Source organism: Rattus rattus, chromosome 4 (genome assembly GCF_011064425.1).
Source record: "Rattus rattus isolate New Zealand chromosome 4, Rrattus_CSIRO_v1, whole genome shotgun sequence".
Taxonomy (NCBI): Eukaryota; Metazoa; Chordata; class Mammalia; order Rodentia; family Muridae; genus Rattus; species Rattus rattus.
In genome coordinates, this window is record NC_046157.1 from 110,058,245 (window position 1) to 110,072,142 (window position 13,898).

At 43.3% G+C, this 13,898-nt stretch overlaps 1 protein-coding gene across 3 annotated transcripts in view; it reads right to left on the reverse strand.

The window, feature by feature from the left end:
• The window catches only part of Znf451 (zinc finger protein 451), a 54,684-nt gene extending 46,074 nt beyond the window's left edge, over window positions 1–8,610 (reverse strand). For all 3 annotated transcript variants that reach the window (XM_032900889.1, XM_032900890.1, XM_032900891.1), the window contains exons 1-2: window positions 8,407–8,610; window positions 7,799–7,882 (exon numbers count right to left, since the gene is read on the reverse strand). In XM_032900889.1, the coding sequence (XP_032756780.1) occupies window positions 7,799–7,882; window positions 8,407–8,427 (105 nt within the window). In that variant the 5' untranslated portion in view covers window positions 8,428–8,610. The remainder of the gene's footprint in view (window positions 1–7,798; window positions 7,883–8,406) is intronic.
• Window positions 8,611–13,898: the final 5,288 nt, after the last annotated feature.

The following is a 13,898-nucleotide window of genomic DNA, read 5'->3' on the forward strand; positions in this document are numbered from 1 at the left end:
GATGCTGAGTGCAGACACACAGTAATGCACAGCTAACACTGGTGGAAGTAAGAGAGAAGTACACCTGAGACAATCTAGGCTCAATAGGAAAAATAACAGGCCATCTTATCCCAAAGAACCAAAACCAAGCAAAAACAAGATCAGGGATCAAAGCACCAGCGTTATGCAAAGGTGCTTGGCCAACAACTGGACATGCAGGCTCCTAACATTTGGGTGTGAGATCTGAAAGTTGCCCCCCAGCCCAGACTACTAAGCTCTCAATTAACTGAGCGGATCGCAGACTGAAGGCAAGTGATGGTGCTGCATGTGGGCAAAAGCACTGCACACCAAGGCTAGACAGACAGTAAGCTACTTACCAGGTACACTCCGTAACGGTGTTTGAAAGAGAAATGCTACAGAAGTGAGCACAGAAACCAAACAGTAAAAAGGCAGAGTGCAAAGTAAAATCAGAAAACACATACAACAAAAACTCCCTCTAAAATCTAAGGTATGACTGAAATATGCCTGTGTTGTGAGCACTGGGAGTGAGCAAAAAAGTTCAAGGCCAGGCCTGGGTACAGTGAGACCTTGTCTGGAATTTTAAAATCCAGTATTTTGGAAACAAAAGTGGGATGGGGATAACAGGAAAAGGGGACTAAAGGAGAAACCACCACTGAGGTTTCCTAGAGCAGAGAGAGACAGTTGTTAGACACAGATCATCTAGTTGATGATTCTCTTTTCCAGATAGCCTGTCTCTCTCTCAGATATAACTAACCAGACACTACCATCCTTCTGGTCAGTGAGCAGACATCAAGATAGAACCAGTGAAGGAAACCCTGAGACCATGAAATGTAGTAAAGGAACTGGATTCTGCCCAAGCTGTGACAATGAAAGTTCAGGAGGAAAGAAGAAAAGGAAAAATAGGATCTGGTGGTCAACAGAGCCACACGGACCATTTTCTTTAAACTAAAACCTGCCCTTAAGAAGTTCTGATACCGTCCCATCACAGTCAAGAAAAAAGTAGAAAAGAAGAAAGAAAATGTAGCTGCTTTTACCATTGGTGTCACCACCATAATTTGGATTCCTCAAGCAACGTTACTTAGAAACTTGTTGAAATGTATTATTGTATCTCACTTAGTTGGTTTCTTTGTTTCTAACATATGGTCTATGTAGCCTGGGCGGGCCTGGCTTGGAATTTCTTTATGCAGCCCATTCTGGCCCCAAATCCACAGTCGCCCTCTGCCTCCTGAGTACGGAGACCACAGACATTACAGCTGTGTGTCATCTTGCCTGGCCTTTAGGAACTTAACAGCATACACAGAAATAATGTCCCCAGGTAGTCAGGAGTACAGAGGCAGGGCCAGAATGTCCACGAAGTGAGTAATGAGAACAGAAGTTGGTTTGGCATACACCTATAATCCAGCCTGGGGAGGCAGATGGTTAGTTCTACAGTGTTTGGTAACTGCAGGCTAGATGAAGAACCATCTCTAGAGAAAAAAAGAACACAGAACAGGCCTTCAATACAGGACAACTGCTACACATTCAAGGCCAGGACTAAAGAGCAGCCTGCACAGCACTGGTGGTGGAGTCTGGTGGTGGAGCGCTTAGCATGCACACGGCTCCGGGGCCCAAGCCCCAGTACTAAGGGAAATAAAAAGACTTACATTACGGGTGGTAGCATACATCTATAATCCCAGCATTCAGGAGGCAAAGGCAAGAGTTACCAAGACCAGTCCGGGGCAAAATGCTAACTCAAATATAAAGAATTTAATGATTTTAGAAATGTAATTAAATACATATAGGATGGCCATGAATACAAACAGATAAAGCAAGACCACCAGAACTTTACTACAGAATCATTTCACTGACATGTAAATGCTGTTGAATTATAAAAAATAATCTCGTATGACTTACAGTAATAAAGACGTAAGAATGAACAATAACCAGGACAGAAGAAAATAAAATAAATGTGAAATATTTTTACTGGCTTACAAGTGACAGATACAAGAAAAATATGATATGAAGAATTTTGATGTTTACTTGATAAGACTGAGAAGCCCCGCCCCTCCTCTGAGCAGCAGCACTCCATGAGCTGGTGAAGGAAGTGGACACAGACCAATGGTACGTCTCCATTTCTGCCACCATGTTTTCCTCTCTATTGTGAACTGTGAGCTAAAAGAAAACCTTCATTCTGCAAGTTGCTCCTTGCCAAATATTTGGCCAGAGCAATGAGAAAGTACTTGATACAGAGGACTATAGGAAATGAAGTACTTATGAGCATGCCAAAGAAAGATACACACAGAGTACACTCTCAACAAGTTTTCACTGCAGATACACAATGCTTAGCAGTAATCCTCCTGCCTCAGCCTCCTGAGGGCTGATTACAGGCATGCACCACAACATCCTGGCTTGTTCTTTGCCTTGAGATAGTATCTCCCCCACTACCATGTTCAGGCTGACCAGGGTCTCTGTCAATTGTTTGTGGCAATGACTAACCTCACTTCCGGTGCTAGGATTTCTCACCCTCACCAACTTCCCTTTTATCTTTACTTAAAACCCTATTTGCCATACTGAATTTGAGGAATCACAATATGGAGTTCCCCACTTGTTCTACTCCTAATCGATGAAATTCATTGAGCCCCATACCGGGCTCTGGGCTGTTTTCCAATTTTATTATCCAATTTCCTTAATTGCTTTACAGAGATTCTCAATTACCAAAATCAGACTACTTTACAGATAATAAAACTGAATGGCACATACATAACTAACTGGTTATTCAGTCACTATATTTTAGAGGTACTTCAAAGTATTAATCAAATTTTTAAAAATTGTTGCTTATTACTGAACTTTTCAAGTTAATGCAGTCCTTCAATAAAAAAGTCCTTTCAACAAAAATAAAAAATCGTAACAACAAAAAAAAACTACTACTGCTTGATTTATGAATATTTCATAATGTTGTCCAATTAAGTAGGTTACTAATTCTCTAAGAAGTAATGTTCATAATACAAACATGAAGGAAAAGATTATCTCCTACCTACAATATTTTTACTACTCTATTTATAATGACTACAGATATCTGCATTAAGTACAAATGCCGCGGTCCTTCACGCATACTACCAATTAGAACATCAGTCTTATCTCCTCTTTTACGAACAACAAAGGATTCAACTCAAAATGCCATTACAGTTTAGCAGCAGAGGCTCATGCAGAACACATTTAGAAACACGGGGGAATATTCTAAGTTTTAAAATATATGATTTTAATGTGATAAACCATTTGCATTCCTGTAATTAAAATGCCAATTCTAAAAATGAAAACCACCTTTTTATTTAGAAAAAGATGTAAATACATTAAAATGCCACTCACAAGTGTTCCACCTCAAAGGGAAAAAAATGTCAGTGCAGCATCTTACTTGCACAGTCCTGCAGAGTTCAAAACTTTTGATGGTTTCCAACCGCCTACTCTTTGGTTCAAATATACCACATCCAAGATCTGTGTCACATGGTCCATCTTTCTCCAAAGTCACACACACTGCTGTTCTTTCATCTCACACCTTTCTTTCTGTGCAAAATGCCATTTTAAACATGCAAATATCTGGGGATAGAGAACTTGACTAGTATCCCAAAACTCAATACAGATAACCAGCTCCTACTGCACTAGTGAACTAGTAAACTATAAGGTCCTTGGCCTGTTGTGTGTGTGTTGCATGTGACAGCCATGCACGTGCATGTGAATACAAACGCACATGTCCGGGGACAACGCCCAGCAGTTCTCACAGCACCTCTGCACGATCTCGTTCCTGCTGCTGCACAGGCTCCTGCGAACCTGGAACCATCACACCTGCTTTACGTATTTACTTGCTACAGACTTCTCTGTTCAGTCTGATCAGGCTGGCCTCGAACTCAGAGAGCCGCTTCCTCTGCCTCCCACACATCAGGATGGTAGGTTCCAAGCACAGAACTAAGGGCAGGTGCTGTCACTCACTGAGCCATTCCCCTGGACTATGGATTTATTTAAGTACTCTGCTTTTTATAAGAACAAATTCCTATTGGAGCCATTTTCTTCTCCGATCTCCTTGCTGCACCAAAACACTGACACTTAAGGATAGGATACATTTCAACCAAATATATGGGTCTAACATTAAGAACAAATGGCTTCACACATAATAAGTTTCAATATTACCCTACTTAATGAATTATTTATAGGTAGTCTAAGAAAACTAGTTAAAAGATGCTTTTGATCAGCTGGAGAGTTGGCTCCATGATTAATGATTATACTGTTCTTCCAAGAATCCTGAGTTCAGCTCCCAGCACCCATGTTAGTGACTCAGTACCACGTGTAACTAACTCCAGCTCCAGCAGTGCAAACACCCCTTTTTCTGGTCTCTGCATCTGTACACATGACAAAGTTGCACACAAGCAGGCACACACATACAGGTAAGTTAAGTATACTACTCTGTAATGATGCTTCCTCCACTGAAAGTGCATCCTTTCACTGCAGTGAGACGTACTGATATTCAACATGGGTACTAAGGTTAGACTACGATAGGTTCCCACCACTTTGTATGTCTTCTATCTGACTACTGTTAGCAGTCACTTAGCTCAAAAATTTTTGGAAGTAAAAAAAAAAAAAAAAAATTGGGGTTGGGGATTTAGCTCGGGGGAGGGCGCTTCCCTAGCAAGCGCAAGGCCCTGGGTTCGGTACCCAGCTCCGAAAAAAAAAAAAAAAAAAAATAATAATAAAAAAAAAGTTCTATTTCAAAAGAAAACATGAGACACAAGTTGAATAAAGGGCTGCATTACTAAAGAGAAAATGTAACTAAGAGGTAGAAACAAAGCTCTTATCAGTGCTATGTTATTCCCTTTCTTGATTTAGCCACTGTCCTAATTTGCTGTCCTGTTGCTATGATTTGAAGCATCATCACCAAAATCAATTTGGTGAGGAAAAAGTTTAGTTCATCTTATACTTCCAGGTCACAGCCCAGCTGATGGAGTCAGAGCAGGAAGGGAGAAGAAACTGTGCTTTCTCTGCATGGCTCTCACACTAGCTTTTTTATGCTGCCTACAAACATATCACCCAGACCCGACTGGGCCTTCTACATCAATCAGCAATCAAGAGAATGCCTCGAAGACACACCTATGGGCCAATCCAATCTAGACGATTCCCCAATCGAGGCTCCTTCTTAGGTGACTCTAGTTTATGTTGGCAATAAAAACTAACCAGCACAAGTACCATTTATAAAAATGTACCGCCTAGAAAGGGCTGGAGAGATGGCTCAACACGTAAGAGCACTTGCTGCTCTCACAGAACCTGGACTGTGTGTCCAGAACCCACCTGGTGGTTCACATCTGGTCCTAACAACCACATAATTCCCATACTGGGGGAACCAGAGGCCCTCTTCTGATCTCGTGGGCACCAGGCATGCACAGGATGCTATACATACATACAGGTAAGACAGTTCTACACATAATACTTCTTTAATTTTTTTTTAATGTATTGCCTTTGCAAACATCTAGGGCCCCTATGAACTATGTACCTCCCTGCATATTTCACTATTTTCTTTTTTTTTAAAGAAAGAATTTTTTTTAAAGATTTACTTTATATATATGAGTACACTGTTGCTACCTTCAGACACACCAGAAGACGGCATCGATCACATTACAGATGGTTGTGAGCCACCATGTGGTTACTAGATACTGAACTCAGGACCTCTGGAGGAGCAGTCTGCGCTCTTAACCACGGAGCCATCTCTCCAGCACAGCATACTTCAATAAAAGTTAAAAGGATTCACTTTTGCATCTGCATATCTGTATTACTCCTTTCAGCATGCTACCTACATTAGTGAGACACAGAAAGCCTCTTGGCCAATGGTAGTTTGCTCTTGTACAATTCTGCCATACATAGAACATATTTTTGTTATAAATTACAACCTGATAACCAGGACCAAGTAAACCGAGAAGTCATATCATAATGTAGCTTGTATCTGGACAACTCAGGCAGAAGCCAGGTTTTTATCTTTAGTAGACTGGAACTCCCCAGGGGACAGAACTGTTGCAGAGCTCAGGCTTCTGTCTCGGGGTCTGGCTGCTGCAGTGGCATAGCAGCATCGTTTATTTGATAAGGTTTCACTATATAGAACACAGCGGTCTAGAGCTTCCTAAGTCACACTGCCTTCCACTTCAGGATCCTTCTGCCATCACCTCCCCACTGTTAGGATTCTAAATGTACCTTAAAATAAAAGTAAGCTGGGTTGGGGATTTAGCTCAGTGGTAGAGCACTCGCCTAGCAAGCGCAAGGCCCTGGGTTCAGTCCCCAGCTCCAAAAAAATAAGTAAATAAATAAATAAAAGTAAGCTATCACTCATTATCTTTAAGTGATAGCCTTATACACACGGGCCACGTTTTACAAATTCCTGATGCAAAGACAGACCTACCTTTGTAGTTAAATTTAAATATTACTTTTAAAACTCGGATCAACAGACACCTGAATTAACCAGTTACAAATGATAATGGTATTTCACCTCACAAGATATACAACCAAAAAATTTACTTTTTGAATCTTACTCTTTCCGTATTCTTATCAGTTTCTCAAAAGGCCACATTCTATAACTAAGGGTTAACTCCTGCCTTTTGCATGAGACATCAAGGTAAATATTCTGTTTACAAATATGCCTGATTCATGAACAAACCAAAATATTTGTCTCAAGGAGTCATATAAACCTTTATCATACATATCATGTACTAATCACCAACATTCTCCTTTCTTCAAAATAACTCGTCTATTGGGAAGAAAGGGACAAGACACAATGTATCCCCAAACCTAACTCCAGATCCCCAAAGATCAAAATGAAAAGGACAGCATCCAATAGGAAAAGTGCCAAGAAAAGGATTTTATGGAGGGCTTCCCTCTTAACCCCCTAACACACCACACCCATAGACTGACATGACTGACGGCTCAACGTTGGCAAGGATGGTCTTTAATAAGCACTAGTCTACAGTTGGCTGCAACAAATACATATGGGCTGACCAGTAAGTACAGAGCTTTAATGGCAAGTTCAGCTAACTTTAGCATTTCGGGAGAGCTATATAAAGCAGGGATGCTCTCTGGCCACATACTACTCTAAGAAGAACTGATGAACAAACTTGGCCACCATAGGTGAAAAATCACCCAAAACTGATTCTCCTCCCTCTTGCCTCTTCCCTCTCACCATCACTTCCGGACCAACTGGGAGATCCCAGTGTCCCCCACTGTATTTCAAAATAACAATACCTAGGCTCTAGCCTCTGTTTCTGATTCCACAGGTCTGGAGTGGGCCCAGATCTTACAGCTTCTACTCAATGCTAGAGAAGTTCTGTCCCCAAAGGAATAAAACTTAGAAAAACACAGCAGTGCTCCAGGTGATGCAGGCCTCCTCATTGTGACCAACAATTGTACTGTGCTGTAACAAGATGACCTAAGAAGTTAGGGAAGTCCTCAGCTATTAGAAGATACACCACACAAGCCTTAATTCCTACCTCCCAGGCTTTAACTAGTCCTGTGTGTCTTCCTTTGTGTACAGATGTTAAATTAAGCCCTGGGAGGTGCAAGAAATGCCTAACACGACACCCACTTCGAGGTGGCTACTGCAATTGTTCAATTTCCCATTGAGGCAAGCATCTAGGTATCCCTTCAGGTATTAGTCCCTTGCACCAGTGTGGGGCAGCTTTCGACATTCATGACCTATCTGTTGAGTGACAACTGCCTGCCTGGTGGGGTTTAATCATACAAAGGCTTACCACACTTTCACTCCAGCAAACCACGATTGTCAGTCTCTACTTACACTAACAAACTGAATGTCATCTTCGTTTTCATCCGCTGTTGACTCTGATGGCTCGGGCCCAGCTGGTGGGACAGATTCTATTATCTATAAACAAAAGCCAAAACAAGCTTATCTATTCAGTCACAGGATCGCAGGAAGAAATTCTTCCCAAAGGAACGAGTTAAGACAAAAGCTCCGGAAGGGAAGCAGCAGGATCACAGGAAAACCGGTTCTGGGAACTGCATGGAGGAGACCGGGTTTGCTAAGGCGTCTTGGAGCTAGAGACCTAGTTCCCCAAGCGAGCTGCCACAATTTCCCTCCCCGCCTCCTCTAGGTGCAGAGATGCAGGCTCTAAACCTCCAGGACCGGGGATACAGGCTACAAATACAAGGCCAGCCTGCTTCCAATCCCTTCTCACCCTCGGGGCTGTGGCTGCTGCAGCTAGGGCGGCCAGGGGCTGGGGGCGGCCGGACCGCCATTGTTGAGGGCTACACACAGACGTGCACCAGGCCCGGAGGCCCCGCACTCGCCCGAGGCCGCGGCCCGGCTGAGGCCCAAAGCTGAGAATACAAACCAAACCCTTCGGGGTCGGGCTCGGCGGAGCCAAGGCCCGGGCAGCCACCACTCACCTCCGGCCCTGGGTCTCCCATTTCTCCCACGGCCTGTCAGCACCACGCTCCCGCCGCCGCTGCTGTTCCCGACGCCGCCGCCACGACTTCCCTCTCGCCCGGCACCGCGCGACCCGCCCTGCGTGAGCGCCCACGCAGCTGACGCCTCCGGCCGCGGGGACGCAGAGCTGCCGGACCCCAAGCGCGGCCTCACTGCCGCTAGCTTCCAGCGCCGCTTTGTACGCTCCCCGCCTTCCTCCCGCCCCGCTAGGGATTCTGGGAGTTGTAGTTTCCACCGGCCTGGAGGCTGACGACCGCTTGGCGGGGAAAGCTGGGGAGGACTTGGAGCTCAGCGCTAACCTGCGTTTCCGGAAGATGGCGGGAGGAGGTAGGGAGGGTCTCGAGGTAGTTCTGAGTCCACGCGAAATCTCGTTCTGCTGCCGCCTTAACTTGAGAGACATTGACAGGGAAAGAGCTCCACTGGCAACAAGCGAGACGGATGAAAACATGGAAGGCTTTCATCCCAATTACATCTTGGAAAGGCAGCAGGGGCAAGAGCTTATATGGCGTTCCTGAGAGGTCATTAATTCTTGCAGAAATCTCACAAAGTGGTTTCCTTGTTGTCCACAGGTTATCAGACTGCGTATGGTTCCTGTAAACTAAAAGAAGCATTACTGATTAGGTCCCAGAGGGCTGCTGCTGGTCTTTCATGTTTCTCCCTTGCTCTTTTCAGGCTAGGTTGAGTTGATAGGCTCATTACTTGGACACAGAGGTGTGTGCAAAAGGAATCCAGTGGAAAACAGATCTGGCAATGTCAGTTAACCCTTTCAGACCTTTAGTAATCATACTGCTATGAAAGCAAAGCTTGCTGGTCTTTGTTTCGGGCCAGAAGGATGAATGGGTAGGTTTAAGTGAAGTCCACGACCTGAAGCGCCCGAGCTATTCAATCTCTCTCATGTCTTCTACCGCCCAGTGCTACCAAGTATTCAGTCTCGCTAAAGGACCAGAGAGAGGAGCAAGGAGTAAAGGTGTAAAATTTAGGGTTCGGCAGGAAAGTAAAAGCAGCTAAAGTCTGAATACCTTTCATCACGAAATCCTAGAAGAGGAGGAGGAGGAGGAGGAGGAGGAGGAGGAGGAGGAGGAGGAGGAGGAGGAGGAGGAGGAGGAGGAGGAGGAGAAGTAGTAGTAGTAGTAGTGAAAGATCTCCACAGGGAGACCCTCCCTCAAGTATCGGGAAGTCGCGGGCCCCAGACACACGAGAGACCAATCTTGATGTAATAAGCAGAGGCAAGGTTTATTTTCAGAATTCCGGGCCGACACGTATCTTTCACAGGAGACAGGGGTGTCGACCCCGAGCAGGTAAGAGAGGCACTATTTAAAGGGAAAAACCACAAGACCCAGGGGAAGGAGAAGACGTCAGGGGGAAATGCCAAAGATGCCACAAGGAGGATCTCCCAGAGTCAAAGGACAGTCCTCACGTCTCCAGTGTTTTATGGTCAGCTAGTTCCTGGGACAGGGCTATTACTAAAACCGGAGGAAGGTCAGGTCGTCCTCATTGTTCCCAAAGCAGGCCTCTTCTTTGTCTTTTTAGGGTAAATGTTTGTTAGAGTTGATGAAGCTCCTGCACCTGATAAACATCTGGATAGGCTTGGCTCCGGCTCCCGGGAACTCTATCTGCAGGACACAATGACTAGAGCAGTATACAATAAGGACTTGGACAAACATCACAGGGGTAGGGCTTGTTACTCGTTTACTCACGTCCCGAGTCTTTCGGAGGGCCGGTGAATGAGTCAGTACCCAGATGCCCTGGAATTTTTAATTTTCTTATCTGCCTTAAGACGCCATCTCTCAGTAGTAGTAGTAGTAGTAGTAGTAGTAGTAGTAGTAGTAGTAGTAGTAGTAGTATAATGTAGTTTTTCAAGATATTCTGGGGTTGGGGATTTAGCTCAGTGGTAGAGCGCTTGCCTAGCAAGCGCAAGGCCCTGGGTTCGGTCCCCAGCTCCGAAAAAGAAAGAAAAGGGAAAAAAAAAATATTCTTGGGCCCTTATAAAATAAAAAGAACTTCTAAAGATAGAAGTTGACCCATGGGGCTGGGGATATGGCTCAGGGGTTAAGAGCACTGACAGCTCTTCCAGAGATCATGAGTTCAATTCCCAGCAACCACATGGTGACTCACAACCATCTGTAATGGGATCTGACGCCCTCTTCTGGTGTGTGTGAACACAGTGACAGTGTACTCATATAAATAAAATAAATCTTAAAAAAAAAAAAAAAAAAAAATTAGGGTTGGGGATTTGGCTCAGTGGTAGAGCGCTTGCCTAGGAAGCGCAAGGCCCTGGGTTCGGTCCCCAGCTCCGAAAAAAAAAAAAAAAAAAAAAAAAAATTAAAAAAAAAAGAAGTTGACCCATGGGGTTGGGGATTTAGCTCAGTGGTAGAGCGCTTGCCTAGCAAGCGTAAGGCCCTGGGTTCGGTCCCCAGCTCCGGAAAAAAAAGAAGAAGAAGTTGACCCATTCATCAGTCAAAGCAACGATGGCACTTAATATTTTCTCAAATAATGACTTAGAACAAAAAGCCATTTGCAAAAACATGTGGTCAGTGGTTAGTAAATTGTTTTAAGAAAGAAAATTAAGTCCGTGGTGCCTGGTATTGTCTACCTAGATATAAAAACACCATTTTATTGAATATGCCTTCAAAATTATTGTTTAGTAGTTTATCTCCTGCATCACTACAAAGTGCTTTCTAACGTTTATTGCTTCCTAATACATTTGAGATTTATATAGACCAACCGAGAACCAAAGATTCATCCTGTGCATTTCTCAAAAGCTGTATTTATGTAAATTGAATGCTTCTAAACTCAAGGGTGCAGACCAGATTTGTGAGAAGGTAAGCCCCATGGCACGTTAAATTGGTTTCTAGGAGGAAGTGGTGTGTAAAACACATGGAAAACTCGAGGCACTTGTGACTGAAGCCGGAAGGTGCTCATTCTATTACTTAGCTATACTTGCAGTGACTTACCCTGAGGTTATGTCTCAGGTTTGTTTAGAAAAGAAGACATTAAAAAATGCCTGGCTCGTGACTGGGGCTTCAGTGTCTTGCATCTTACTTTTTTTTTTTTTTTCTTTTTTTTTTTGAGAAATAGGGTTTCATCCTGGAGAGCGTTTGTCAGCTCCTGGAGCAAGTCTCTTTTAAAGTGACTGAAATTAGACACGTGAATGACTTGTCTTATAGAAGTTTGGAAGCACCAGGTCTTCCAGCTGAACAGAGTCAGGATGAGGTTAAATTGTGATAGCCTCTACAAATGGAATACTATTGGCCAGTGATTCTCAACCCTTTGGGGATCATAGATCAGATATCCTGCACATCAGATATCTATATTATGATTCATGACATCAGCAAAATTACAGTTGTAAAGTAGCAACGAAGTAATTTTGTGGTTGGGGTGGGGGATGGGGGTCACCACAACACAAGGAACTGAATTAAAGGGTTGCAGCGTGAGGAAGGTTGAGAACCACCACTGTAGACTAATTTAGCTCTATTGAAAATGTTTACTGACAGTTTCTGCCTGCTTGTTTTGAAAGAATAAAAAATGCAGTCAAGAAGTCAGAAGTTTAAAAATGCTATCTCACCCCTAAAGGAGCCCTAAATACCTCAAATTCCAGACCCTGCTCTCTGCCTATAAGTAGGTAAAAGGTCACATTTCTTGAGCCTGCTCTCCCAGGAACTAGATAAAAGAGATTAAAATAAGCCCTTAGGTATGTGATCGGACCTAGTAAAGATGACAGGAAGTTTCTCCCAGGAACTAGCTGACCTTAAAGTTAGATTACAATCTTAAAAGCAATCTTGAGAGACAAAAAGCTTCTCTTTGTGATTTTTCACTAACACCATCCCTACCCCGTTAGGTTGTGGTTTTCTCTTTTAAATACCCCTTCTCTCAGTCACTCGTGGTCGAACTCCTCTACCCCTGCGTGATACGAGTCTCAACCCCAGTGCTCTGGTTCCTATCAATAAACCTCGTGTTTTTACAACAAGGACGGTCTCTAGTGAGTTCTTAGGTGGTCACGTCATCCTGAAATTTGAGTGAGGGTCTCCCCACTCCAGGGGTCTTTCAGTTTTTCAAAAAATATAAGCACAAGAAACATTGAATAAATAGAACCTTGCCAAACTTTCAAACAAACCGTGTCCATAATAGAAAACCTACATAAATATTAATGCTGATTTTTTTTTCTAGCACACTGTGTTTAATAAGAACATGCTTCGAAGCTACCTAACAGAAGGTTAAATCGCAGCATGTTTTATTTGTCAAAGGAGCAAAGAAAAACATTATGGGGCTGGAGAGATGGCTCAGCAGTTAAGAGCACCCACTGCTCTTCCAGAGGTCATGAGTTCAATTCCCAGCAACCACATGGTGGCTCACAACCATCTGTAATGAGATCTGATGCCCTCTTCTGGTGTATCTGAAGACAACTACAGTGTACTTATATATAATAAATAAATAAATCTTTAAAAAAAAAAAAAAAAAAAAAAAAAAAAAAAAAAAACATTATGAACAAAACTTGGGAATCTTTTTTTTAAAGACAATAGCAAGGTCTTGGTCAGGTGGGTCTATAGTTAGTCTTGTCTGAGAGAGGAAAATTTAGTTCTGTTACTAGTGTTTCCACTCTTTTCTACTTGAAAGAATTAAGTCAATAGTTAAGCAGGAGCTAATTTACCAAAACAAAGCATACACGCCAGAGGAAAATTAAATGGATCACCTCAAAGGAAGGAAAAGAACCTAGTAGGTTCTGAGTTGCAGAATTTAAAGAAATTTTCATGGCTATTTATGAGATGGGTTGACATAGTCTTGGGAAAAAAGAAAACACCAGGCATTCCCAAGTCCTGGTGCACTGAATCTCACTGCTACATTGTCTCTTCCCACAGCCCTGTAGAAAAGCCCACCATGGGCTTAGCAATAAAAACCACAATGTACATGATGTTCAGATGACATCAGGGTCTTCTGACGATGCAGGAACTTCCTTCCCAAGTCATTGTGAGGGCAGTGGGAACAACCTAATCACAGCTTTAAAGTGTTGCAGGAGCTTTTTCCTGGCGGGAGCTCTCTTCATCTGTAATCAAAACTTCTAGGCCAGGTCACTAGGGTGATAGTGAGTGGAACTATTCCCTTTTCCACCCCCTGATTCCTGGACCCTCGGATCCTAGCTATGGGAGATAATGAAACACATGTTGGATGCTGATTCAAAGCATGCATCTGCTTCTGGAGAACCTTCTTCCAGGCGCTGTGGCACTGTGTTCTCAAAAGGCCATCCATCCCATCACTCTTCCAGGATAGTGGAGAATAATAATAAGACCATTCCCGGATTCCATGATTGTGGGCCCAATGCCCCACTTTTCTGACTGTGAAGTGAGTGCCTTGGGTAGAAGCAATACTACTATGCTCTTACAGGGTATTTTATTATCGTACATAGAAAACCTAATTGTTAGCAAAATTTAAAAGCTTAAATAGGTATTTTGTGTGT